The sequence below is a fragment of the Brienomyrus brachyistius genome, chromosome 2 (genome assembly GCF_023856365.1).
Source record: "Brienomyrus brachyistius isolate T26 chromosome 2, BBRACH_0.4, whole genome shotgun sequence".
Classification (NCBI taxonomy): domain Eukaryota; kingdom Metazoa; phylum Chordata; class Actinopteri; order Osteoglossiformes; family Mormyridae; genus Brienomyrus; species Brienomyrus brachyistius.
Window position 1 is genome coordinate 39349457 of NC_064534.1, and position 26589 is coordinate 39376045.

At 44.8% G+C, this 26589-nt stretch overlaps 1 protein-coding gene, 8 non-coding genes and 2 pseudogenes across 9 annotated transcripts; all 11 read left to right on the plus strand.

The window, feature by feature from the left end:
- The first annotated feature begins 420 nt into the window (after window positions 1–420).
- Window positions 421–539, plus strand: LOC125734895 (5S ribosomal RNA). Its single transcript, XR_007394197.1, has one exon. It is a non-coding gene; the product is annotated as a 5S ribosomal RNA (ribosomal RNA).
- A 1074-nt stretch (window positions 540–1613) lies between these two features.
- Window positions 1614–1722, plus strand: LOC125732094 (5S ribosomal RNA; annotated as a pseudogene).
- Window positions 1723–2800: 1078 nt separating this feature from the next.
- On the plus strand, window positions 2801–2919 carry LOC125730819 (5S ribosomal RNA). The gene has a single exon (XR_007391108.1). It is a non-coding gene; the product is annotated as a 5S ribosomal RNA (ribosomal RNA).
- A 9399-nt stretch (window positions 2920–12318) lies between these two features.
- Window positions 12319–12437, plus strand: LOC125734838 (5S ribosomal RNA). Its single transcript, XR_007394141.1, has one exon. It is a non-coding gene; the product is annotated as a 5S ribosomal RNA (ribosomal RNA).
- A 1078-nt stretch (window positions 12438–13515) lies between these two features.
- On the plus strand, window positions 13516–13634 carry LOC125736776 (5S ribosomal RNA). Its single transcript, XR_007396045.1, has one exon. It is a non-coding gene; the product is annotated as a 5S ribosomal RNA (ribosomal RNA).
- Window positions 13635–14714: 1080 nt separating this feature from the next.
- LOC125734527 (5S ribosomal RNA) lies at window positions 14715–14833 on the plus strand. The gene has a single exon (XR_007393836.1). It is a non-coding gene; the product is annotated as a 5S ribosomal RNA (ribosomal RNA).
- A 2159-nt stretch (window positions 14834–16992) lies between these two features.
- On the plus strand, window positions 16993–20678 carry LOC125719157 (uncharacterized). The gene is made up of 3 exons (XM_048993692.1): window positions 16993–18393; window positions 20384–20533; window positions 20631–20678. Exons 1-3 carry the CDS (start codon window positions 16993–16995, stop codon window positions 20676–20678), a joined length of 1599 nt encoding a protein of 532 aa, XP_048849649.1.
- Window positions 20679–22666: 1988 nt separating this feature from the next.
- LOC125733532 (5S ribosomal RNA) lies at window positions 22667–22785 on the plus strand. The gene has a single exon (XR_007392875.1). It is a non-coding gene; the product is annotated as a 5S ribosomal RNA (ribosomal RNA).
- Window positions 22786–23863: 1078 nt separating this feature from the next.
- Window positions 23864–23972, plus strand: LOC125732202 (5S ribosomal RNA; annotated as a pseudogene).
- A 1074-nt stretch (window positions 23973–25046) lies between these two features.
- Window positions 25047–25165, plus strand: LOC125735093 (5S ribosomal RNA). The gene has a single exon (XR_007394392.1). It is a non-coding gene; the product is annotated as a 5S ribosomal RNA (ribosomal RNA).
- A 1073-nt stretch (window positions 25166–26238) lies between these two features.
- LOC125734351 (5S ribosomal RNA) lies at window positions 26239–26357 on the plus strand. Its single transcript, XR_007393667.1, has one exon. It is a non-coding gene; the product is annotated as a 5S ribosomal RNA (ribosomal RNA).
- Window positions 26358–26589: the final 232 nt, after the last annotated feature.

Consider the following 26589-nt stretch of genomic DNA (forward strand, 5'->3'; position numbering starts at 1 on the left):
CAGCGCGACGTTTTGGGGAAGCATGTGATTCAGCAGCTACCAGTGGGCTTCGTGCGGCGGAGATTTTGTGGCTGTTAGCGGAGTTGATAATAGAAGGTCATTAAGAGAAGCCTGCATGCGGTAGGCAAAGGAGTAATGTTTGCCGGCGGGGGACGTGCGGCGATTAACCTGTGCGGTAGTGAAAAGGAGTTAAAGAGAAGGAAGTGTGCAGATGCGGAAAGAATGGAATAATTGTGGTAGGCTGCCGGCTGAGTAGTTTGGTGAATGTTTGGTGTGGTTCCGGCACTGCCGATTGGATGGTGGGGCTGCAGTGTGAGTCAGATAAAAAAAAAAAAAAAAAACAGGAGTAGGATCCAATGGGACTAACTGGAATGTATAGACGCGTGTAATGCAAAAGGGCTATTTTTGGTAGCGTCTCTCGCTTACAGCCATACCACCCTGAACACGCCCGATCTCGTCTGATCTCGGAAGCTAAACAGGCTAGGGTCTGGTTAGTACTTGGATGGGAGACCACCTGGGAATACCAGGTGCTGTAAGCTTTTCTCACTTTTACTTTATACAGGGGGCGCTCCACTTCACGATTAATTTAAATCTATCACTCCTCTTCCATTTTACTATTTTATATATTTCTTTTTTCTCTCATTCATAAAGGCAGCTTTTACCCACCGTTTTACTCTAAATACTGCCTGGTAATTCTAGGTGCTGTAAGCTGTTCGTGCCTTTATTCCACCAGGGCGCGATCTTCTCACAAACTTGAAGACTGTCACTCCCCATTCACGTTTTACAACTTATTGTTAATAATAAAGAGACAGCTTTTTACACACAGTTTTAAACAAAGTACTGATATAATTCCTCTTTAAATCACCGGTTTGTTTTCTATGCAAAAACCGCTTGACCACAGAAGACTCGATATTATTGGCATAGCAAGGTCTGCTCTTCTCCTCCTTTCAAAACTCGCTAAAAGCTGTATTTAAAAGAGCAGGTTGGCCGGGGTAATTCACACCCTTCAATGCCAACTTAATGTTTAGGTTAGTGGGAATCACAGAGGAATTAGGGATGGAAACTTCTTTGCTGGTGGTAGAAGTGGTCTGGTGAATTTTTAGAGAGAAGAGGCCGTCGATGTTTGAATGTAGAAAATTGTTCTGGCTGCAGCCTGCAGTATGGACTTGTTGGTGTGTGTAGCTCCCAGTGTTCTGACAGCGCGACGTTTTGGGGAAGCATGTGATTCAGCAGCTACCAGTGGGCTTCGTGCGGCGGAGATTTTGTGGCTGTTAGCGGAGTTGATAACAGAGAGTCGTTAAGAGAAGCCTGCATGCGGTAGGCAAAGGAGTAATGTTTGCCGGCGGGGGACGTGCGGCGATTAACCTGTGCGGTAGTGAAAAGGAGTGAAAGAGAAGGAAGTGTGCGGATGCGGAAAGAATGGAATAATTGTGGTAGGCTGCCGGCTGAGTAGTTTGGTGAATGTTTGGTGTGGGTCCGGCACTGCCGATTGGATAGTGGTGCTGCAGTGTGAGTTAGATAAAAAACAAAAAAAACAGGAGTAGGATCCAATGTGACTAACTGGCATGTATAGAGGCGTTTAATGCAAAAGGGCTGTTTGAGTAGCGTCTCTCGCTTATGGCCATACCACCCTGAACACACCTGATCTTGGAAGCTAAGCAGGGTAGGGTCTGGTTAGTATTTGGATGGGAGACTGCCTGGGAATACCAGTTGCTGTAAGCTTTTCTCACTTTTACTTTATACCGGGGGCGCTCCACTTCACGATTAATTTAAATCTAGCACTCCCCTTCCGTTTTACTATTTTATATATATATATTTTTTCTCTCTTTCATAAAGCCAGCTTTTAGAAACCGTTTTACTCTAAATATTTCCTGGTAATTCTAGGTGCTGTAAGCTGTTCGTGCCTTTATTCCACCAGGGCGCGATCTTCTCACAAACTTGAAGACTGTCACTCCCCATTCACGTTTTACAACTTATTGTTAATGATAAAAAGACAGCTTTTTACACACAGTTTTAAACAAAGTACTGATATAATTCCTCTTCAACTCACCACTTTGTTTTCTATGCAAAAACCACTTCACCACAAAAGACTTGATATTATTGGCATAGCAAGGTCTGCTCTTCTCCTCCTTTCAAAACTTGCTAAAAGCTGTATTTAAAAGAGCAGGTTGGCCATGGTAATTCACACACTTCAATGCCAGCTTAATGTTTAGGTTAGTGGGAATCACAGAGGAATTAGGGATGGAAACTTCTTTGCTGGTGGTAGAAGCGGTCTGGTGAATTTTTAGAGAGAAGAGGCCGTCAATGTTTGAATGTAGAAAATTGTTCTGGCTGCAGCCTGCAGTATGGACTTGTTGGTGTGTGTAGCTCCCAGTGTTCTGACAGCGCGACGTTTTGGGGAAACATGTGATTCAGCAGCTACCAGTGGGCTTCGTGCGGCGGAGATTTTGTGGCTGTTAGTGGAGTTGATAACAGAAGGTCATTAAGAGAAGCCTGCATGCGGTAGGCAAAGGAGTAATGTTTGCCGGCGGGGGACGTGCGGCGATTAACCTGTGCGGTAGTGAAAAGGAGTTAAAGAGAAGGAAGTGTGCGGATGCGGAAAGAATGGAATAATTGTGGTAGGCTGCCGGCTGAGTAGTTTGGTGAATGTTTGGTGTGGTTCCGGCACTGCCGATTGGATGGTGGGGCTGCAGTGTGAGTCAGATAAAAAAAAAAAAAGAACATTAGTAGGATCCAATGGGACCAACTGGCATGTATAGAGGCGTGTAATGCAAAAGGGCTGTTTTTGGTAGTTTTTCTCGCTCACGGCCATACCACCCTGAACACGCCCGGTCTCGTCTGATCTCGGAAGCCAAGCAGGGTAGGGTCTGGTTAGTGCTTGGATGGGAGACCTCCTGGGAATTCCCGGTGCTGTAAGCTTTTCTCACTTTTACTTGATACTGGGGGCGCTCCACTTCACGATTAATTTAAATCTATCACTCCCCTTCCATTTTACTATTTTATATATTTCTTTTTTCTCTCATTCATAAAGGCAGCTTTTACACACCGTTTTACTCTAAATACTGCCTGGTAATTATAGCTGCTGTAAGCTGTTCGTTCCTTTATTCCACCAGGGCGCGATCTTCTCACAAACTTGAAGACTGTCACTCCCCATTCACGTTTTACAACTTATTGTTAATAATAAAGAGCAGCTTTTTACACACAGTTTTAAACAAAGTACTAATATAATTCCTCTTCAACTGACCGCTTTGTTTTCTATGCAAAAACCACTTCGCCACAGAAGACTCGATATTATTGGCATAGCAAGTTCTGTTCTTCTCCTTTCAAAACTTGCTAAAAGCTGTATTTAAAAGAACAGATTGGCCGGGGTAATTCACTCCCTTCAATGCCAGCTTAATGTTTAGGTTAGTGGGAATCACAGAGGAATTAGGGATGGAAACTTCTTTGCTCGTGGTAGAAGCGGTCTGGTGAATTTTTAGAGAGAAGAGGCCGTCAATGTTTGAATGTAGAAAATTGTTCTGGCTGCAGCCTGCAGTATGGACTTGTTGGTGTGTGTAGCTCCCAGTGTTCTGACAGCGCGACGTTTTGGGGAAGCATGTTGTTGGGGAAAGCGCCCGGCGTTTCCACCCCAACTCCACATTTATGAGACACACACAGGTTACAGTTTTACTTGCAAGGGTACCCACACTCTCTGCAATGCAAACTACAGCAGAATGTGTTACAAAGGGTGGTTCCCCTTGGCTTCTTTATTTATAGTCAATGGGGGGCGCAAGAGAGGGAAGTGAGATTCTTATCTAAGTAGGCAGCTGTTAACCACCTACTTAGAGTACAATAGCTAAGAGTATGTGGCTAGAAGATAAGAAATAACGTATACATATATATTTACACTCATTGCTGATCATACAGAAATGATTAACAACTGTTTCTTCAACCTAACAGTCCCTCCTGTTTATCATGACAGTATGATCAGAAGCATCAACATTGTACAAGTTGCAAAAGCACTTTAGGTACAACCTTCATTTAGACCACATTGTCATTATCCTGGAAAACATTTAATTCCGGTTCTTCATGTCCGAGCCCTGCACGGGTGCTTTCGGCTCGGCCGTCATTATGAATTATATGTCTTCTTCATCGCCATCGTTGGAAACAGGCTCTGTCTCTATAGTTTGGGTAAGGGAGAGAAACATTGTACTGCGTGTCCGAAAAGCAGCATTAAGAGCTTGATTAATAAACATTTTCAAACATGGTATAACAGTAATAAAACAACAGAAAAATAAAATGAAAAACAAAAGAAGAGGTAGGCATGTTTTCATCAGTATTGACCACCATGTTCCTGTAATAAACCAGTCTAACCAGGATGAGGAGGACTGCGGTCGACTGTCCATGGTCATCACTTTTTGTAAGTTTCGGAGGCGGTCTAAGGCAGATGTCATATTGGGTGAGTGCACATTGTCAGGAATGTAAGTGCAGCACGTTTGGTTCAGGAGGACACATACTCCTCCTTGTGCGGCTGTCAGTAGGTCTAATGCCATACGATTCTGGATTACCATCTGTCTGGTTATGTCTAATTGTTCATTTTGTTTTTGGTTAATCAGTATCGAATCATTCATAAATAGACCTAGTCTATAATTTAGAGTTTCTACGCGTAGCATGAGTTTTCCGATTCCTAGCCCAGGGAACAGGGCCAGCATAACTTTACTGCCTGTTCCCCACAATTTATGTTCAGCGGGCACGTCGGTTCCCCACACACTATCATGGGGTTGTATTGATATCGAACGCCTTCTCCTGCTTCTGAAGAAAGTTTTACTTTCCTGTGCTATCAGGAAGGTGTGATCTGAAACAAAAATAAGAGCGCATACTCCAAACCAGTTCGGTGGTAAGACAAAGTATGCACGAGGTCCACACAACCATGCTACTCCGTCCACCCAATATGTTCCATTACTGGGGCGAAGCATCGAAATTGGAGATCCATACATGCTGTCTACATATGTTAGGTTACAGTTCGTGGTGTTTCCTCCTATCCATCGCGTACCATTATCTTGCTTAAAACAAATGGCATGCTGATATGTCAGTGGGTCTCTTTCCATCAAGACAGAAAAAGGAAGTGAGACATTAGTTTTAGCAACAGCGAAGTCTACCCAGAAATCCTGTATACAGGTACCATTTTGAAACCCAACGTCATCTGGGTAGTTTCCTGTAGCCTCCTGATACTTAATTCGGACCACTGTCATTCTATTAGTCCCAGGTATAGTTATGTTCACATCTTCCCCTGCTAGCGAAAATATAAGGGAAAGACGGCTCTGGTATCCTATTCCTGCGAAAGAAGCAGCGCACTTGGCTTGGGATATGTTCATAGCTTTACCATACACCGTAGGTCCTTCACTATGAGTGGGCATTACTGAACAAACATAGCAATTTGTCACATTTTTCGCTGTTACAGTATCATGTACATATCGGTACCAGTAGTTTTGCATAAATGGATGTGAGTGGTCAGCGGGCAACGGGCGTAGATGGAAGTCATCATGGGTCCATCGCCGTAGGTGCTGTAATGGAGCTGGTGAGAGCAAGGACAACCATACAAGTCCTACAACAAGAATGACCCCTAGAGTCACTTTACCACATCCCCACCCTATCAGGGCCATCCTAAATAGAGTGCAGCTCAGTTGTTTTCTTCACCGGGTTGAGACAACAGCACCCTATTGGTTACTGTGCCTTTGTAGCGGACTTCCACTGCTACTCTGTTGCTGAGGCCTCTGATAAGGGCTTGATGGGTTTACAGTGACTTTTGTGTATCCAGGAAGGTCGTTCTGCGATCTTTACTGCTGTTGGTGTTGTGAGGAGGACTTGATAAGGACCGTCCCACCGAGGTGTGCTCCAATCTTTCCGCAACAGGACCTTGACCAGGACCCAATCTCCCGGCTGCAAGTTATCCTGTTGAGTAGAAACAGAATTTACCGGCAGACTACTGGGGCTATGTTTTTGTTGTGATGTTAGTAGTTTACGCATCCAATCAGCCAGCGTATTTTCTCGGTCTGCTTTTTCTATGTCATTCATTTCAGTTGCTAGGGGAAATGGTCTACCATACACTATTTCAAAAGGTGTCAATCCTGCAGGAGTGGGAGTTATTCTCATCCATAATTTTACTAGAGACAAACATTCTGGCCACGGCCTTTTTGTCTCTTCCACTGTCTTTCTTAGCCTTGTTTTAATAGTGCCGTTGGTCCTTTCCCCTAAGCCTGCGCTCTGGGGGTGATACGCACAATGATTCTTAAGCGTAAAACCTAATGCTTGTGAGCAAAGGGACATAGTCTGATTTACAAAATGAGTCCCATTGTCTGATCTTATAATATGAGGTATGCCATAGGTAGGGAAATAATGGCTTACCAAACATTTTGCAACGGTCATTGCATCACAGTGCTTTACAGGGTATATTTCTACCCACTTAGAAAAGGTGTCTATAATAACTAGACAGTATTTCTTTCCTTGTGACCAAGATAATTCAATAAAATCCATATGTACAACTTGAAACGGATACTCAGCTGTGGGGAACTGGCCACGTTTTGGTCTGATGTTTCCTTGTGCATTGTGTTTACAACAAATTAAGCATGTCCTACAAAATTGTTTTGCATAATCAGAAAAATTTATAGCATAGAAATATTGTTGTATGATATGTACCATCCCTCCTGTTGAGACATGAGTATTTCCATGGCTCACCAAAGCAGCTGTTTTGTATAAATTTTTTGGTAGGATGGGCTTGTCATTCATATAGTAAACTTTCTCTCGTTGTATTGCTCCTCTTTTGATCCAACTTTGTACTTCTATTTTAGGAGCATGAATCTGTGCATCACATAGCACATCGCTATCTATAAAAAGAATGTCTGCCACTGTGGTAGGTTGTTTCAGTGCCGCTTCTTTGGCGGTTTTATCTGCAAAACTATTTCCTGCGGTTTCTGCAGAGTCATCAGTCTGGTGTGCTTTGCATTTGCACAGTGCAAAGTGAGTCGGTAAATGCACAACGTCTAATAATCTAAGTAGCAAATTTGTATGAGTAAGAGATGTGCCCTGTGATGTTCTAAAACCTCTATTTTTCCAGACTCTTGCATAGTGATGGACAGCTGCAAACACATATTGACTATCAGTGTAGATAGTAAGTGACTTGTTCTTGAACAGTTCACATGCCCTGATCACAGCATAGAGTTCAGCCGCTTGTGCTGAACAAGTAGAGGGAAGTGCATTGGCTTCTAACACTTCAGTAGATGTAACTACAGCATACCCAACTTTATTTTTTCCCATATCATTTTTTGATGCTGAGCCATCTACATAAACAACTTCTGATCCTGGTATAAAAGTTTGCAGAATATCTGCTCTTGGTTTTGTTTGTTCTTCTATTGTTGCTTTGCAAGAATGTGGCTCCCCATCCTCTGCGGTAGGGAGGAGCGTGCTAGGGTTCAATAGGCCACACCGCTGAAGTTCAATGTTAGGTTGTGAGAGCAAAAGTGACACTAAGGTAAGATGTCTTGTATGTGTTAAGAATGGAAGCGGTGTCTGCAACAAGATTAGAGACACAGAATGAGGAACTTTAAGTATGAGGGGGTGACAAAGTACCAATTCTGCTGATACCTTTACTGCTTCTGCAGCAGCTGCACATGCCTGTAAACACTGTGGAAAGCCAGCTGCTACTGCATCTAATCGTTTTGAATAGAATGCTAACGGTCTCTCTTTTGCTCCGAATGGCTGTGTTAATACTGCTTTCATATAACCTTGATTAGCATCTACACATAGGGTGAATGGTTGTTGATAATCTGGTAGAGCAAGGGTCACATTGGTTTGCAACATTCTTTTTAAATTTGTAAAAGCATTTTCTCCGTCCTCAGTCCATTGTATTTTGTCCTTTAGAGTCATCTCCTTCCCGTATATTAAATTTTGCAAAGGTTGAACTAGAAAAGCATAATCTGGTAACCATTCTCTACAATAATTGCAGAGCCCTAAAAAGGACATCATCTGTTGTTTAGTCTGTGGTTTAGGTGCTTCCTGTATAGCTTGTTTCCTTATCTCTAGCAGCGAGCGACCTTTTTGTGAAAGGTTATGCCCTAAATAGACAACTGTCTTTTTGCAATACTGCAACTTCTGTTTAGAAGCTTTATGTCCAGTATTGTATAAATGCTGAAGCACAGTTAGGGTAGTTTCTTTGCAATGTTGTTCTGAATCTGCTGCTATTAAGATATCATCCACGTATAGTAATACCTGACTATGTGATGGTATTTCACAGGTACTCATAGAGTATCTAAGGGCCATGGTATATACATGTGGACTTTCAGAAAATCCCTGAGGGAGTCTAGTATATGTATATTTTTTCCCTTTATAGGTAAATCCAAATAAATGTTGAGAATCAGGGTGCAATGGTACTGAGAAAAATGCATTACTAAGATCCACTACTGAGAAGTAGCTTTTATCAGGAGTCAATGAGTTGAGCAATAAGTGTGGGTTAGGCACGTCTGGTGCTGCATGTTTCACTATGTTATTAACTGGTCTTAAATCCTGCACCATGCGCCATTTCCCTGTATGTCCCTTCTGGACTGGAAAGATAGGAGTGTTGCAAGTGGCTTCAGGAGCCTCTCGCAATATTCCTGATGCTAACATGTCTTGCACTACAGGGGCTATACCTTTCTCTGCTTCAGGTTTTAATGGGTATTGCCTAACTACCGGACGGTGTTCTGATTTCACAGTTACTTTGTAAGGTGGGAATCCCTTTACCAGCCCTACATCAGTGGGGGAGGAGGACCATAACCCTTCTGGGAGGTGATCTAGATCTAGACATGATCCCTCCTCCAGGGTTGAAAAAATTTGTCAGGTTGGGTCCTTTAAGTGTGTGGTGGGAGTGGTTTGAACTCTCCATCCCAAAGGAAACCGCCACACATTGTGTTTCTCATCATAGCTCCAACAGGAGCCAGATACGGGTACGTGTCTGTGCAGTTCCCCCTAGGTCCAGAGACCAGTAATATTGTGGTGTTGTGGTTCCTTGCACAACATAAGCTTCCTCATTTACGATTGCTTTCATGCCAGTGGCTGTGGCAACCACGCTAATGCCCATTTGTACCATAAGGTCTCGGCCTAACAAGTTAACAGGACAAGAAGGGCTTATTAACACCTGTGCTTGACATTCAAGTCCAGTTTCCTTATCTTTTACTGCAACTGGGTTTGTTAACTGATGTCTGTCTGTCTGACCTCCTGCCGTTTTTATATTTATGACTGATGAAGAATATGTGACTCCGGGAGGACTGGAGGTTAGGACAGTCCTACATGCTCCAGTGTCACACAGACATTCATATACTTTGCCGTTTATGACTAACTTCCGACTTGGCAAGGTTTCCCACTGCCTTTCTGCTAATAACTGACACACTGCTTGTAAATCTATTTCCTTATCTAAAAGGTCTTGTAAAGTGACCTCCGTTTCCTTTCTTAAAATCACCTCTGTTTTGCCTCGGATGGTGTCGGTAACAGGGGCCTCCGAGGGGGGTCATTGATCATTGTTTTCAATGGAGTTTGGGTTATATGGTTGTTTCCCTACTCTACAATTCCTAGCTAAGTGTCCAGGTTTCCTGCATGTCCAGCAAATGTTATCTTGCTGAGACGAATTCCTGTAATTGTTTCTGAAAACACCTCTCCCCCTTCCTCGGCCTCTTGACCTTCCTCTGAATCCTCCCCTCCCCGGAGGATTCATTTGCACTAGCGCTACTACTTCTGAGGCGCTGAATATTGTGTCTGTCTTTTCCTGTTTCTGCGCTCTCTGCGCGTGTTGGGCATATTCTAGTGCTTGTTGGACTGAACCAGTATTCTGATGTACCCAATGTTTGTCAAGATATTTTCGCAATTCGGGCTTTAGGCCTGCGACAAAAGCTCGTTTTAGCTGTTGTTGGTACACTCCTACTGCCTCTTCATCAAATGGGATCCCTGAGTTTCCTCTAAATACAACTCTCATTCTATCCATAAAATCCTCAGGTTCCTCTCCATCTTTTTGTTTACATTGCGCTATTCGTCCATAGTCTGCGCGTCTTACGAAGGCTGTCTCTACCCTGTTTCGCAAGTCTCGTAATGCTTGTATGAGTTCCTGCGAGTCATGTGCTAAGACTTCATCATTATTACCATGTCCTGTGAAGTCTCCCGCTACACGTCCCCATTTATGGGTAAACAACTGTCTGAGACATCTATACATTTCCCTGCCGTTCAAATGAAAACTACTTTGTAATTCTAGGATGGCAGTCCAAAACTCGGGTACCCCTTCTTCAACCGGGGGTATTCCTTTTAAAGCCGCTGTTCTATCCTCAGCAGTCCAGGGTCTATATACTAACATAGTTTCGGGTCCTGCATTATTTGAGCCTCGATTTGGATTTGCCACTTCTACGAGGGGACACACCAAATCATTCTCCCAGTCTTCCTGTTCTGTGTCATTTTTTGGATGCCAGCGTACTTTACTTGTCTCCAGATCCTTTAACGGATACAGAGAAGGGTTAGACCCTCGGGTCATCATTCGAGATGATTCCCCTCCTCCTATTTGTCGTCTATTTACAGCTGGAACTGGTGCAGGCGCAATCATTGGAATTTGTGGGGGCAGTAAGGGAACTGGAGCGGCAGAAGATTTTGTTGCCGTCTCCTCATCTAGTGTGATTAAAGTCGCCTGTAATTTTTTCTCCTTATTTCCCTTTTTTTGCTGTCTTTTATTATCTCTTAATTTACTCTGTTCTAACCATGCATCAGAAAACACATATTCTTTTTTTCTGTCTTTACCTTCTTTCTTATTGGTAGTCTGTAACATCTCCAGTTTTAAGTTTCCCTGTAATTTTAATATATCTGGAGTGTGGAGTTTTCCTCCAAACCCATGTTTTTTCCTCCATCTCTGACTACTTATTTGTCCTGATCCTGGCTTATATCCTTCCATAAACTTCTCATCTCCCTCTAGTTCCATTTGTTTACTTTGATTCTTCCCCATTGTTACCTTTTAATGGATACACTACAAAAAATAAAATATCCTAAAAGCAAGTCTCTGGCATGAGACCTCAGGAGGACACTAACATGGCCTTCTACTGCTCACTATTAGAGCAGCGGTGTTAGTTTTCAGGGATGAAACCCGTCCTTTATCCTTCAGTCACCAGTATGTTGTTGCTTTTAGGGTGGATCGTGTAGGTTAATCTAAAACCTATAAAAACACATCCACATACAACACTGTATATATTTCCAATAACGCCTACTTTCTCTCCCGGTTAATTTCGGCTAACCTCAACCACATGCATGTCTTGGCCACCTACTTATTTAGGTGCCGTATCTCTCAATTGGCCACCTACTCACTTAGGTGCCGTATCTCTCACCTGTATAGTGTGCTCTCTGATCCGTCACCGAGGTCCTTCAGACATCACCAGACGTCGAGCGCAGTTCTAACCACCGGCCTGATGACGAATTCACATCACAGGTCTTTCTTGCACCCGACTTCGAGTGGCTGTCGACAGACTTCGGTGTCGCTTCTCTCGGCGTACTGGAGACGTCTTCGGGGTTCCTCGGATCCGGCTCGAAGGACCAAATTCTATGTTGGGGAAAGCGCCCGGCGTTTCCACCCCAACTCCACATTTATGAGACACACACAGGTTACAGTTTTACTTGCAAGGATACCCACACTCTCTGCAATGCAAACTACAGCAGAATGTGTTACAAAGGGTGGTTCCCCTTGGCTTCTATATTTATAGTCAATGGGGGGCGCAAGAGAGGGAAGTGAGATTCTTATCTAAGTAGGCAGCTGTTAACCACCTACTTAGAGTACAATAGCTAAGAGTATGTGGCTAGAAGATAAGAAATAACGTATACATATATATTTACACTCATTGCTGATCATACAGAAATGATTAACAACTGTTTCTTCAACCTAACACATGTGATTCAGCAGCTACCAGTGGGCTTCGTGCGGCGGAGATTTTGTGGCTGTTAGCGGAGTTGATAACAGAAGGTCATTAAGAGAAGCCTGCATGCGGTAGGCAAAGGAGTAATGTTTGCCGGCGGGGGACGTGCGGCGATTAACCTGTGCGGTAGTGAAAAGGAGTTAAAGAGAAGGAAGTGTGCGGATGCGGAAAGAATGGAATAATTGTGGTAGGCTGCCGGCTGAGTAGTTTGGTGAATGTTTGGTGTGGTTCCGGCACTGCCGATTGGATGGTGGGGCTGCAGTGTGAGTCAGATATAAAAAAAAAAAAAAAAAACAGGAGTAGGATCCAATGGGACTAACTGGCATGTATAGACGTGTGTAATGCAAAAGGGCTGTTTTTGGTCGCATCTCTCGCTTATGGCCATACCACCCTGAACACGCCCGATCTGATCCGATCTCGGAAGCCAAGCAGGGTAGGGTCTGGTTAGTACTTGGATGGGAGACCTCCTGGGAATACCAGGTGCTGTAAGCTTTTCTCACTTTTACTTTATACAGGGGGCGCTCCACTTCACGATTAATTTAAATCTATCACTTCCCTTCCATTTTACTATTTTATATATATTTTTTTTTTCTCTCTCTTTCATAAAGGCAGCTTTTGGAAACCGTTTTACTCTAAATACTGCCTGGTAATTCTAGGTGCTGTAAGCTGTTCGTGCCTTTATTCCACCAGGGCGCGATCTTCTCACAAACTTGAAGACTGTCACTCCCCATTCACGTTTTACAACTTATTGTTAATAATAAAGAGACAGCTTTTTACACACAGTTTTAAACAAAGTACTGATATAATTCCTCTTCAACTCACCGCTTTGTTTTCTATGCAAAAACCACTTCGCCACAGAAGACTCGATATTATTGGCATAGCAAGTTCTGCTCTTCTCCTTTCAAAACTTGCTAAAAGCTGTATTTAAAAGAACAGATTGGCCGGGGTAATTCACACCTTTCAATGCCAGCTTAATGTTTAGGTTAGTGGGAATCACAGAGGAATTAGGGATGGAAACTTCTTTGCTGGTGGTAGAAGCGGTCTGGTGAATTTTTAGAGAGAAGAGGCCGTCGATGTTTGAATGTAGAAAATTGTTCTGGCTGCAGCCTGCAGTATGGACTTGTTGGTGTGTGTAGCTCCCAGTGTTCTGACAGCGCGACGTTTTGGGGAAGCATGTGATTCAGCAGCTACCAGTGGGCTTCGTGCGGCGGAGATTTTGTGGCTGTTAGCGGAGTTGATAACAGAGAGTCGTTAAGAGAAGCCTGCATGCGGTAGGCAAAGGAGTAATGTTTGCCGGCGGGGGACGTGCGGCGATTAACCTGTGCGGTAGTGAAAAGGAGTTAAAGAGAAGGAAGTGTGCAGATGCGGAAAGAATGGAATAATTGTGGTAGGCTGCCGGCTGAGTAGTTAGGTGAATGTTTGGTGTAGGTCCGGCGCTGCCGATTGGATGGTGGTGCTGCAGTGTGAGTCAGATAAAAAAAAAAAAAAAAACAGGAGTAGGATCCAATGGGACTAACTGGCATGTATAGACGCGTGTAATGCAAAAGGGCTATTTTTGCTAGCATCTCTCGCTTACAGCCATACCACCCTGAACGCGCCCGATCTCGTCTGATCTCGAAAGCTAAACAGGCTAGGGTCTGGTTAGTACTTGGATGGGACACCACCTGGGAATACCAGGTGCTGTAAGCTTTTCTCACTTTTACTTTATACAGGGGGCGCTCCACTTCACGATTAATTTAAATCTATCACTCCCCTTCCGTTTTACTATTTTATATATATATATATATTTTTCTTTCATTCATAAAGGCAGCTTTTACACACCGTTTTACTCTAAATACTGCCTGGTAATTATAGCTGCTGTAAGCTGTTCGTGCCTTTATTCCACCAGGGCGCGATCTTCTCACAAACTTGAAGACTGTCACTCCCCATTCACGTTTTACAACTTATTGTTAATGATAAAGAGACAGCTTTTTACACACAGTTTTAAACAAAGTACTGATATAATTCCTCTTCAACTCACCGCTTTGTTTTCTATGCAAAAACCACTTCGCCACAGAAGACTCGATATTATTGGCATAGCAAGTTCTGCTCTTCTCCTTTCAAAACTTGCTAAAAGCTGTATTTAAAAGAACAGATTGGCCGGGGTAATTCACACCTTTCAATGCCAGCTTAATGTTTAGGTTAGTGGGAATCACAGAGGAATTAGGGATGGAAACTTCTTTGCTGGTGGTAGAAGCGGTCTGGTGAATTTTTAGAGAGAAGAGGCCGTCGATGTTTGAATGTAGAAAATTGTTCTGGCTGCAGCCTGCAGTATGGACTTGTTGGTGTGTGTAGCTCCCAGTGTTCTGACAGCGCGACGTTTTGGGGAAGCATGTGATTCAGCAGCTACCAGTGGGCTTCGTGCGGCGGAGATTTTGTGGCTGTTAGCGGAGTTGATAACAGAGGGTCGTTAAGAGAAGCCTGCATGCAGTAGGCAAAGTAGTAATGTTTGCCGGCGGGGGACGTGCGGCGATTAACCTGTGCGGTAGTGAAAAGGAGTTAAAAAGAAGGAAGTGTGCGGATGCGGAAAGAATGGAATAATTGTGGTAGGCTGCCGGCTGAGTAGTTAGGTGAATGTTTGGTGTAGGTCCGGCGCTGCCGATTGGATGGTGGTGCTGCAGTGTGAGTCAGATAAAATAAAAAAAAAAAACCAGGAGTAGGATCCAATGGGACTAACTGGCATGTATAGACGCGTGTAATGCAAAAGGGCTGTTTTTGGTAGCGTCTCTCACTTACGGCCGTACCACCCTGAACACGCCCGATCTCATCCGATCTCGGAAGCCAAGCAGGGTAGGGTCTGGTTAGTACTTGGATGGGAGACCTCCTGGGAATACCAGGTGCTGTAAGCTTTTCTCACTTTTACTTTATACAGGGGGCGCTCCACTTCACGATTAATTTAAATCTATGTAACCAGGTGATCTGGAGATTTTGACCATGAGCGGTTAAGCTGCATCGGGGAACGAGGGGGAATAGGTGGTTGCGCCTTTAAGCAACTTGGTGACATCATCACCTGAGAGAGAGCGCGAAAAGCCACTGTCTGGATGCGCCATTTTAAGCTGGATAAGCTGGGCTGCGGCCGGTTTTCCGAGTGGGGTGAGAGTTTCCCAGAGTACCAGAGAGCGGTGCGTCACAAGGTTTTCTGCCCGCGCCTTGAGGTTTTACTGTGTGCCATTACCGTATTATTTTCAGTGCAAAACTGCCGTTTCCTTTTATTTCGGTGTACTCGGTTATGTGAGGTCTGCCTCACAGGGTTTTCCGTGTGTTTTATTTTACTTTTATACTGTACCAGTCCCACCTGAGTGTGGAGTTTTATTTCTTTTCTGTAAGAGAATCCTCTGTAAGGGAAAAGTGTAAGGTTTAAGAAACTGTTCATTGTAAATCCTTTTATCTTCCAACCAAAATGTCTAATTAATTAGGCCTATGGAATAAATTAGACCCGAAAAGAGTATTTGTGTTCCTGCGTGTTGTTTCCCGGGCCACAAATTTTGGTACCAGGAGTGGGGTATATTCCAATCATTTAAGAGGATTTGCATTGTTCAGTATGCTATATAAAAGCAACGGGAAATAATACGGTAGTGGTGAAGAAACAGGTTGGTGGTTTCTGCTGACTGGAGGGACACTGGACCGGTGGAGCAACTCGAGTAACGGGAAGCGGTGCGAGGAGTGCCCAAGCGGCGGAGCCGGTGTGACGTTCCCAGAAGAGTGGACCGGGTGGAGTGCTCATCCCTCGCCTGAACTTTCAGAGGACCGTTTATCCTTTCAAAAAGTGTGGTGTAGAGTATTTTACGATGTCTGGTTCAGAAGATGAGCAGTCTGAGACTGTTTTGAGGGGGCAGGTTAAAGAACTACAGAGTAGACATGAGGACGCCATGGCGACGATAGCTGCCCTAACTAAGCGGTCTTATGTTTATGTTCCCAGGGAGAGACATATCTCTCCATTTAGTGGTGACTTTGAGACTGATGGCCGATCGGTGGATGATTTCATTGACGAAGTTGAACGTGTGCTTCGTGCAAGAAATCAATCTGAACAGGACCAGTATGATTTTGTATTGTCACTTCTTAGGGGAGCAGCTTTAGAGGAAGCGCATATGCGCAGTAATGCTGATTGTGACAATCCCAATGACTTATTCACCTACCTGAGAGCAGCTTTCAGGGACAAGCGCAGTGTTCATCAACTGCTGCATAGTTTCTATAGTCGGAGGCAGCAGGAGGGGGAGGGCATTCGAGAATTTTCCCACGCCCTATCGCAAGCTCTTAATTCTGTATTGAGGTGTTCTCCGGAAGCAGTCACTAATGAGAGAAAGACACTAAGGGATCAGTTCATAGAAGGGGTTAGAGACCCTGCTCTTAGAAGGGAGCTTCGTAAATATGTGCGAGGCAACCCAGAGTCATCCATGATTGAGGTGCGGGAGGAGGCTCAGCTGTGGTGTCTGGAAGAGTTTCCCAGAAACCCGAAGACCACCAAATTTAGGGGCAGCAGTGATCATGTACACTGTTCCGCCTTACAAGCGCAGGAAGCAAATTCTGCCACCTTGGAGGATGTCCTTAAGGTAATAGCTGACCAGGGGAAGGCCATTAGTGAGTTGACCAGGGCGGTGAAAGATCTTGCCGTACAGAAGGGTGGATTTAGTAGTGATGCCAGGCCTAAACGACAGCCCAGGTATACCGAAGATGGGCGGCCCATCTGTTTTAAGTGTCGAGGTGCGGGGCATGTGGCAAAGGATTGCTTGCAAAGGCAAAATGCTGGAGGTGTAGTTTCTTCCCCCGCAGCTCAGGGAAACGCCCCTCCCCAGTTGTTGTGAGTCGAGCAATTCGGGGAAGTACCCTAGACTCAAATCTTACACCGTCATCCCAGAGTCAGTTGCTGCAGCGAGCTGTAGGGACATGTCCAGTTGTTGAGCTTAAAATTGGGGACATTAAGACACCCTGCCTATTAGATACTGGTAGCCAGGTGAGCACCATTACTGAGAAATTCTTTCGAAAATACTTGCATGGAGAGGATGAGGATATGCTTCCCACCTCTGGCTGGCTTAGATTAACAGCCGCCAATGGACTAGACATACCTTATCTGGGTTATCTGGAGTTAGAGGTAATAGCAATGGGCTTAAAGCTGCCCAGTTGTGGCTTTCTGGTGGTCAGGGATCCAGTTAGTACTGAACAGTCTTTACCCTGCATTGTGGGAATGAACATTATCAGTCGGTGTAGGGAGCTGGTTTATGCAGAATTTGATACTACGCTGGGTGGAAAATTGGATTCTGATTGGAGAGACGTTTTTCAGAGACTGCAGAAGTGTAGTGTTGACCGTAAGTCAGTGGTCCGTGTAGCTGGGAAGTTCCCAGAACACATACCTGCTGCATCCGTAGCCACGATCCAGGTCGCTAAGGGTGCACATGACGGTCTGATGTTGTTTGAGCCACTTAGCACGCCATTACCGAGGGGTCTGATAGTAATTCCCACACTGGTAGATCCGTCCAGTCCCGTGATGCAGTTACCAGTTCTGAATCTCTCACAAGAAGATGTATGGCTCCCGCCTAGGGCCCGGTTGGGTGTCCTGTCGAAAGTGGCGTGTATAGAGAATGAATCACAATGTGCAGTGAAATTTCAGCGGATCGCGGCTAGCGTTGAGCAAGTTACAGTTGTTGTTCCTGGTTGTAACGGTGATTTATCTGTTCTAGAGACACTTGACCTTGGTGGTAATGAGGAACAAAAGGTTCAGTTGAAGGCACTGCTGGCCAGGTATATTGACATATTTGCAGTAGAGGACGAGGACCTGGGGTATACGGACAGGGTAAGGCATGAAATTCACCTAACAGATGATGATCCTGTTACCCAGCCTTATCGGCGAATACCGCCCACCCAGTATGGTGAAGTTAAGGAGCACATTTCTAAACTCTTAAGCAAAGGTGTTATTCAGGAAAGCAGTAGCGCCTATGCATCACCTATAGTGTTGGTAAGGAAGGCAGATGGCAGCCTACGGCTGTGTGTGGATTATAGGCGGTTAAATCAGAAGACCAAAAAGGATGCCTTCCCCTTGCCGCGAATTGATGAAAGTTTTGATGCCCTTCGGGGGGCCCAGTACTTCTCTACCATTGATCTGGCGAGTGGTTATCATCAGGTGGCGGTAGAGGAGCACGATAGGCATAAGACTGCTTTCTCTACTCCTTTTGGATTATATGAGTATCTCAGATTACCATTTGGTGTTTGCAATGGACCTGCAACGTTTCAAAGGCTCATGCAGGCCACTATGAACGATCTTGTCTTCCAAATCATGCTAGTATACCTTGACGATATATTAGTGTATTCTCAGACATTCCCGGAACACTTAGAGAGGCTTGACAGGGTGCTTAGGCGTCTCAAAGAGACAGGCCTTAAAGTGAAATTACAGAAGTGCCATTTCCTCCAGACCGAGGTAAATTTCTTGGGTCACCAAGTGTCTGCTGATGGTATAGGTACTGATCCAGGAAAGGTTTCAGCTGTGAGGCAATGGCCAGTACCATCTACGGTTAGGGGTTTGAGATCATTCTTGGGCTTTTGTAGCTACTACAGACGGTTTATCCATGGGTTCTCAAAGATTGCTGGCCCACTGCATGATGTGGTAAATTTGTGTTCAAACACAGGTAGTCCTGGTAAGGCCAACCAGTTGTTAACTCTAGCGTGGACTGAAGAATGTCAGGCGGCCTTTGACTTACTGAAGGACAGGCTGACTAGTGCCCCCATCCTTGGCTTCACGGATTTTACTCAGCCTTTCATACTAGAAACTGATGCGAGTAACCACGGTCTTGGAGCCGTTTTGTATCAGCAACAGGATGGTGTCAAACGAGTCATAGCCTATGCTAGTAGGCGACTGAGGAGTGCCGAAAGGAATGATAGGTACTACAGTAGTATGAAACTAGAGCTCTTAGCTCTTAAATGGGCAATAACTGAGAAGTTTCGTGGCTATTTACTGGGTTCCAAATTTACGGTCATTACTGACAACAACCCTCTATGTTATTTAAAAACAGCAAAGCTTGGTGCTATAGAGCAAAGGTGGGTTGCTCAGCTGTCGGTGTTTGATTTTGAGGTACAATATAGGCCAGGGCAAAATAACATAGTGGCTGACACTTTGTCTAGGCAGCCATTAGCAGGGGAGCCGGAGCAAGTTTCTGAAGATGCTGAGTTTGACGGTTGTGTAGCGATTTGCAGTCTGAGTCGCGGCACAAAGCTTGATTCAGAGCTGGTTACAGCAGCCCTTGAGAGCTGCAAGATTAGACAGATTAGGATTGCAGAACCCAGGGAGAAGAAGCCTCTTGAATTAACTCAGGGTAACACACCAACACTCCCAGGTTATTCAATGGAGGAACTGCAGTCATTCCAGCAAAAGGATCCGATGCTGCAGATATTTAGGGGCCTGTGGGATCGGAAAAAGGTACCTACAGGGAAGGAGCGGCAAGTTTTGCCCAGACCGGTTCGTCTGTTGCTTAAACACTGGGATTGTGTGAAGATAGTAAATGGCTTGTTGTATCGAGTGGTTTCGGATGAGAAACACGGAGAGTACTTTCAGTTGTTGTTGCCTAGCAGTCTGAGGAAGCAGGTGTTGGAAGGGGCGCATGACTCTATGGGTCATCAGGGCGTTGAACGTACATTGCAGTTGTTGAGGCGAAGATGCTTTTGGGTAGGAATGCACGAGGATGTCGCGCGGTGGGTAAAGGAATGTCAGCGGTGTGTGCTTGCCAAGATGCCGCAGCCTAAGATCCGTCCTGCCATGAAGTCTTTTCTTGCCTCAAGACCATTGGAGGTGATTGCTGTAGATTTCACAGTGCTGGAGCCTTCCATTGACGGTCGTGAGAATGTGTTGGTGGTCACAGACATTTTCACGAAATTCACACAGGCCTTCCCAGCTCGGGACCAAAAGGCAGATACCACAGCAAAGATCCTTTTACGGGAATGGTTCATGAAGTATGGAGTCCCGGAGAGGCTTCACTCAGAACAGGGACGAAATTTTGAAAGCGCGGTTGTAGCAGAGCTTTGTAGACTGTATGGGGTGAAGAAGAGCAGGACTACTCCCTACCATCCTACGGGAAATGCTCAGTGCGAGCGATTTAATCCATGATTTGCTACGCACATTGCCTCCCGAAAAGAAACGCAGATGGCCTGAGCACCTGCCTGAATTGGTGTATGCGTACAATGTGACTCCCCATTCAACCACAGGCTATTCTCCTTATTATTTGTTGTTTGGTGTTGAACCCCACTTACCAGTGGATGCTTTGTTGGGACAAAAGCAGGTGGTCAATCCAAACCATGATTGGTTAGCTGTGCATCAACAGTGTTTAAGCGAAGCGCATGCCAGAGCGAAGGTGTATTCCGAGCAGAAAGCTGCTGAGCGCATTTCTGTGCAGAGGGACATAGTCTATTGTCCAAAGATTGAAGTGGATGCCCTGGTGTACTTGCGTGATCGGCCACTAGGTCGCAACAAGATACAGGATGCATGGAAGCCCACGGTTCACAGGGTTGTGGAAGTTTTGGGTAACACCTACACTGTAGAGCCAGTGGAGGGAGGTCCTTGCAAGAGGGTAAACAGGGTGGATATAAAGCCCTGTGTTAGCCCTTCTGTGCCAGCGCCACGGAGAAAACTCCCTGCTCCTGTAACTCAGTCTAGTCCGTCTTCAGGGACCGAGTCAGATGTTGGAGATGCAGAGGAAGATGTCTTCCTGGTGAGACATATGGTCCCGGGGTCAAATATATTGCTGGACAGGTCTGAACTCGTTGGTTCACAGCCAGTGGCCTGTCGGGATGAGGACATGCAAATTGGGTCTGCTGAAACTCCAAATAGGGAGACAGTAGAAACAGATGCAGGTGAGCCTAGCCCTGAAATGCAGAGACCTGTAGCTGGGCCACGTCGGAGCCGAAGAGTGAACGCGGGGCAACATTCAAATGTGTATCATGAGCCTAGATCCGTTCTTGACATGGCCTCCGTAAGTCCTGCTGCAGTCTCACAGATATTGACTAGTTTAAGTACAGTTTTATTTCGAGAAGCAATCAAAGAGGTTAGGAAGACCTTGGTAGGTAGTGAGTAATCGAGGGCGCTTACTCCACGCAGGGGAGAATGTAACCGGGTGATCTGGAGATTTTGACCATGAGCGGTTAAGCTGCATCGGGGAACGAGGGGGAATAGGTGGTTGCGCCTTTAAGCAACTTGGTGACATCATCACCTGAGAGAGAGCGCGAAAAGCCACTGTCTGGAAGCGCCATTTTAAGCTGGATAAGCTGGGCTGCGGACGGTTTTCCGAGTGGGGTGAGAGTTTCCCAGAGTACCAGAGAGCGGTGCGTCACAAGGTTTTCTGCCCGCGCCTTGAGGTTTTACTGTGTGCCATTACCGTATTATTTTCAGTGCAAAACTGCCGTTTCCTTTTATTTCGGTGTACTCGGTTATGTGAGGTCTGCCTCACAGGGTTTTCCGTGTGTTTTATTTTACTTTTATACTGTACCAGTCCCACCTGAGTGTGGAGTTTTATTTCTTTTCTGTAAGAGAATCCTCTGTAAGGGAAAAGTGTAAGGTTTAAGAAACTGTTCATTGTAAATCCTTTTATCTTCCAACCAAAATGTCTAATTAATTAGGCCTATGGAATAAATTAGACCCAAAAAGAGTATTTGTGTTCCTGCGTGTTGTTTCCCGGGCCACATCTATCACTCCCCTTCCATTTTACTATTTTATATATATATATATATTTTTCTCTCATTCATAAAGGTAGCTTTTACACACCGTTTTACTCTAAATACTTCCTGGTAATTCTAGGTGCTGTAAGCTGTTCGTGCCTTTATTCCACCAGGTCGCGATCTTCTCACAAACTTGAAGACTGTCACTCCCCATTCACGTTTTACAACTTATTGTTAATGATAAAGAGACAGCTTTTTACACACAGTTTTAAACAAAGTACTGATATTATTCCTCTTCAACTGACCGCTTTGTTTTCTATGCAAAAACCACTTCGCCACAGAAGACTCGATATTATTGGCATAGCAAGTTCTGCTCTTCTCCTTTCAAAACTTGCTAAAAGCTGCATTTAAAAGAACAGATTGGCCGGGGTAATTCACACCCTTCAATGCCAGCTTAATGTTTAGGTTAGTGGGAATCACAGAGGAATTAGGGATGGAAACTTCTTTGCTGGTGGTAGAAGCGGTCTGGTGAATTTTTAGAGAGAAGAGGCCGTCGATGTTTGAATGTAGAAAATTGTTCTGGCTGCAGCCTGCAGTATGGACTTGTTGGTGTGTGTAGCTCCCAGTGTTCTGACAGCGCGACGTTTTGGGGAAGCATGTGATTCAGCAGCTACCAGTGGGCTTCGTGCGGCGGAGATTTTGTGGCTGTTAGCGGAGTTGATAACAGAGGGTCGTTAAGAGAAGCCTGCATGCAGTAGGCAAAGGAGTAATGTTTGCCGGCGGGGGACGTGCGGCGATTAACCTGTGCGGTAGTGAAAAGGAGTTAAAAAGAAGGAAGTGTGCGGATGCTGAAAGAATGGAATAATTCTGGTAGGCTGCCGGCTAAGTAGTTTGGTGAATGTTTGGTGTGGGTCCGGCGCTGCCGATTGGATGGTGGGGCTGCAGTGTGAGTCAGATAAAAAAAAAAAACCAGGAGTAGGATCCAATGGGACTAACTGGCATGTATAGACGCGTGTAATGCAAAATGGCTGTTTTTGGTAGCATCTCTCGCTTACGGCCATACCACCCTGAACACGCCCGATCTCGTCTGATCTTGGAAGCTAAGCAGGGTAGGGTCTGGTTAGTACTTGGATGGGAGACCACCTGGGAATACCAGGTGCTGTAAGCTTTTCTCACTTTTACTTTATACAGGGGGCGCTCCACTTCACGATTAATTTAAATCTATCACTCCCCTTCCATTTTACTATTTTATATATATTTATATTTTTTTTCTCTCATTCATAAAGGCAGCTTTTAGAAACCGTTTTACTCTAAATACTTCCTGGTAATTCTAGGTGCTGTAAGCTGTTCGTGCCTTTATTCCACCAGGGCGCGATCTTCTCACAAACTTGAAGACTGTCACTCCCCATTCACGTTTTACAACTTATTGTTAATGATAAAGAGACAGCTTTTTACACACAGTTTTAAACAAAGTACTGATATTATTCCTCTTCAACTGACCGCTTTGTTTTCTATGCAAAAACCACTTCGCCACAGAAGACTCGATATTATTGGCATAGCAAGTTCTGCTCTTCTCCTTTCAAAACTTGCTAAAAGCTATATTTAAAAGAACAGATTGGCCGGGGTAATTCACACCCTTCAATGCCAGCTTAATGTTTAGGTTAGTGGGAATCACAGAGGAATTAGGGATGGAAACTTCTTTGCTGGTGGTAGAAGCGGTCTGGTGAATTTTTAGAGAGAAGAGGCCGTCGATGTTTGAATGTAGAAAATTGTTCTGGCTGCAGCCTGCAGTATGGACTTGTTGGTGTGTGTAGCTCCCAGTGTTCTGACAGCGCGACGTTTTGGGGAAGCATGTGATTCAGCAGCTACCAGTGGGCTTCGTGCGGCGGAGATTTTGTGGCTGTTAGCGGAGTTGATAACAGAGGGTCGTTAAGAGAAGCCTGCATGCAGTAGGCAAAGGAGTAATGTTTGCCGGCGGGGGACGTGCGGCGATTAACCTGTGCGGTAGTGAAAAGGAGTTAAAAAGAAGGAAGTGTGCGGATGCGGAAAGAATGGAATAATTGTGGTAGGCTGCCGGCTGAGTAGTTTGGTGAATGTTTGGTGTGGGTCCGGCGCTGCCAATTGGATGGTGGGGCTGCAGTGTGAGTCAGATAAAAAAAAAAAAAACCAGGAGTAGGATCCAATGGGACTAACTGGCATGTATAGACGCGTGTAATGCAAAAGGGCTGTTTTGGGTAGCGTCTCTCGCTTACGGCCATACCACCCTGAACACGCCTGATCTTGGAAGCTAAGCAGAGTATGGTCTGGTTAGTACTTGGAAGGGAGACCACCTGGGAATACCAGGTGCTGTAAGCTTTTCTCACTTTTACTTTATACAGGGGGCGCTCCACTTCACGATTAATTTAAATCTATCACCCCCCTTCCATTTTACTATTTTATTTATATATATATTTTCTCTCTTTCATAAAGGCAGCTTTTAGAAACCGTTTAACTCTAAATACTACCTGGTAATTCTAGGTGCTGTCAGCTGTTCGTGCCTTTATTCCACCAGGGCGCGATCTTCTCACAAACTTGAAGACTGTCACTCCCCATTCACGTTTTACAACTTATTGTTAATAATAAAGAGACAGCTTTTTACACACAGTTTTAAACAAAGTACTGATATAATTCTTCTTCAACTCACCGCTTTGTTTTCTATGCAAAAACCACTTCACCACAGAATATTCGATATTATTGGCATATTATCTGCTCTTCTCCTCCTTTTAAAACTTACTAAAAGCTGTATTTAAAAGAGCAGGTTGGCCGGGGTAATTCATACCCTTCAATGCCAGATTAATGTTTAGGTTAGTGGGAATCACAGAGGAATTAGGGATGGAAACTTCTTTGCTGGTGGTAGAAGTGGTCTGGTGAATTTTTAGAGAGAAGAGGCCGTCGATGTTTGAATGTAGAAAATTGTTCTGGCTGCAGCCTGCAGTATGGACTTGTTGGTGTGTGTAGCTCCCAGTGTTCTGACAGCGCGACGTTTTGGGGAAGCATGTGATTCAGCAGCTACCAGTGGGCTTCGTGCGGCGGAGATTTTGTGGCTGTTAGCGGAGTTGATAACAGAAGGTCATTAAGAGAAGCCTGCATGCGGTAGGCAAAGGAGTAATGTTTGCCGGCGGGGGACGTGCGGCGATTAACCTGTGCGGTAGTGAAAAGGAGTTAATGAGAAGGAAGTGTGCGGATGCGGAAAGAATGGAATAATTGTGGTAGGCTGCCGGCTGAGTAGTTTGGTGAATGTTTGGTGTGGGTCCGGCGCTGCCGATTGGATGGTGGGGCTGCAGTGTGAGTCAGATAAAAAAAAAAAAAAACAGGAGTAGGATACAATGGGACTAACTGGCATGTATAGAGGCGTGTAATGCAAAAGTGCTGTTTTTGTTAGCGTCTCTCGCTTACGGCCATACCACCCTGAACACGCCCGATCTCGTCTGATCTTGGAAGCTAAGCGGGGTAGGGTCTGGTTAGTACTTGGATGGGAGTCCACCTGGGAATACCAGGTGCTGTAAGCTTTTCTCACTTTTACTTTATACAGGGGGCGCTCCACTTCACGATTAATTTAAATCTATCACTCCCCTTCCATTTTACTATTTTATATATATATATTTTTTTCTCTCATTCATAAAGGCAGCTTTTAGAAACCGTTTTACTCTAAATACTTCCTGGTAATTCTAGGTGCTGTAAGCTGTTCGTGCCTTTATTCCACCAGGGCGCGATCTTCTCACAAACTTGAAGACTGTCACTCCCCATTCACGTTTTACAACTTATTGTTAATGATAAAGAGACAGCTTTTTACACACAGTTTTAAACAAAGTACTGATATTATTCCTCTTCAACTGACCGCTTTGTTTTCTATGCAAAAACCACTTCGCCACAGAAGACTCGATATTATTGGCATAGCAAGTTCTGCTCTTCTCCTTTCAAAACTTACTAAAAGCTGTATTTAAAAGAACAGATTGCCGGGGTAATTCACACCCTTCAATGCCAGCTTAATGTTTAGGTTAGTGGGAATCACAGAGGAATTAGGGATGGAAACTTCTTTGCTGGTGGTAGAAGCGGTCTGGTGAATTTTTAGAGAGAAGAGGCCGTCGATGTTTGAATGTAGAAAATTGTTCTGGCTGCAGCCTGCAGTATGGACTTGTTGGTGTGTGTAGCTCCCAGTGTTCTGACAGCGCGACGTTTTGGGGAAGCATGTGATTCAGCAGCTACCAGTGGGCTTCGTGCGGCGGAGATTTTGTGGCTGTTAGCGGAATTGATAACAGAGGGTCGTTAAGAGAAGCCTGCATGCAGTAGGCAAAGGAGTAATGTTTGCCGGCGGGGGACATGCGGCGATTAACCTGTGCGGTAGTGAAAAGGAGTTAAAAAGAAGGAAGTGTTCGGATGCGGAAAGAATGGAATAATTGTGGTAGGCTGCCGGCTGAGTAGTTTGGTGAATGTTTGGTGTGGGTCCGGCACTGCCGATTGGATGGTGGGGCTGCAGTGTGAGTCAGATAAAAAAAAAAAAACCAGGAGTAGGATCCAATGGGACTAACTGGCATGTATAGACGCGTGTAATGCAAAAGGGCTGTTTTTGGTAGCATCTCTCGCTTACGACCATACCACCCTGAACACGCCCGATCTCGTCTGATCTCGGAAGCCAAGCAGGGTAGGGTCTGGTTAGTACTTGGATGGGAGACCTCCTGGGAATACCAGGTGCTGTAAGCTTTTCTCACTTTTACTTTATACAGGGGGCGCTCCACTTCACGATTAATTTAAATCTATCACTCCCCTTCCATTTTACTATTTTATATATATATATATTTTTTTTCTCTCATTCATAAAGGCAGCTTTTAGAAACCGTTTTACTCTAAATACTTCCTGGTAATTCTAGGTGCTGTTAGCTGTTCGTGCCTTTATTCCACCAGGGCGCGATCTTCTCACAAACTTGAAGACTGTC

Bases quoted from the DNA above. Each gene is read 5' to 3' on its own strand.
- LOC125719157 (XM_048993692.1), top strand. From the start codon at position 16,993: ATGCTTCCCACCTCTGGCTGGCTTAGATTAACAGCCGCCAATGGACTA. The intron at 18,394-20,383 runs GTAAATTTCTTG...TATTGTCCAAAG, and splicing joins GCCATTTCCTCCAGACCGAG to ATTGAAGTGGATGCCCTGGT. The intron at 20,534-20,630 runs GTAAACAGGGTG...GTCCGTCTTCAG, and splicing joins AGGGAGGTCCTTGCAAGAGG to GGACCGAGTCAGATGTTGGA.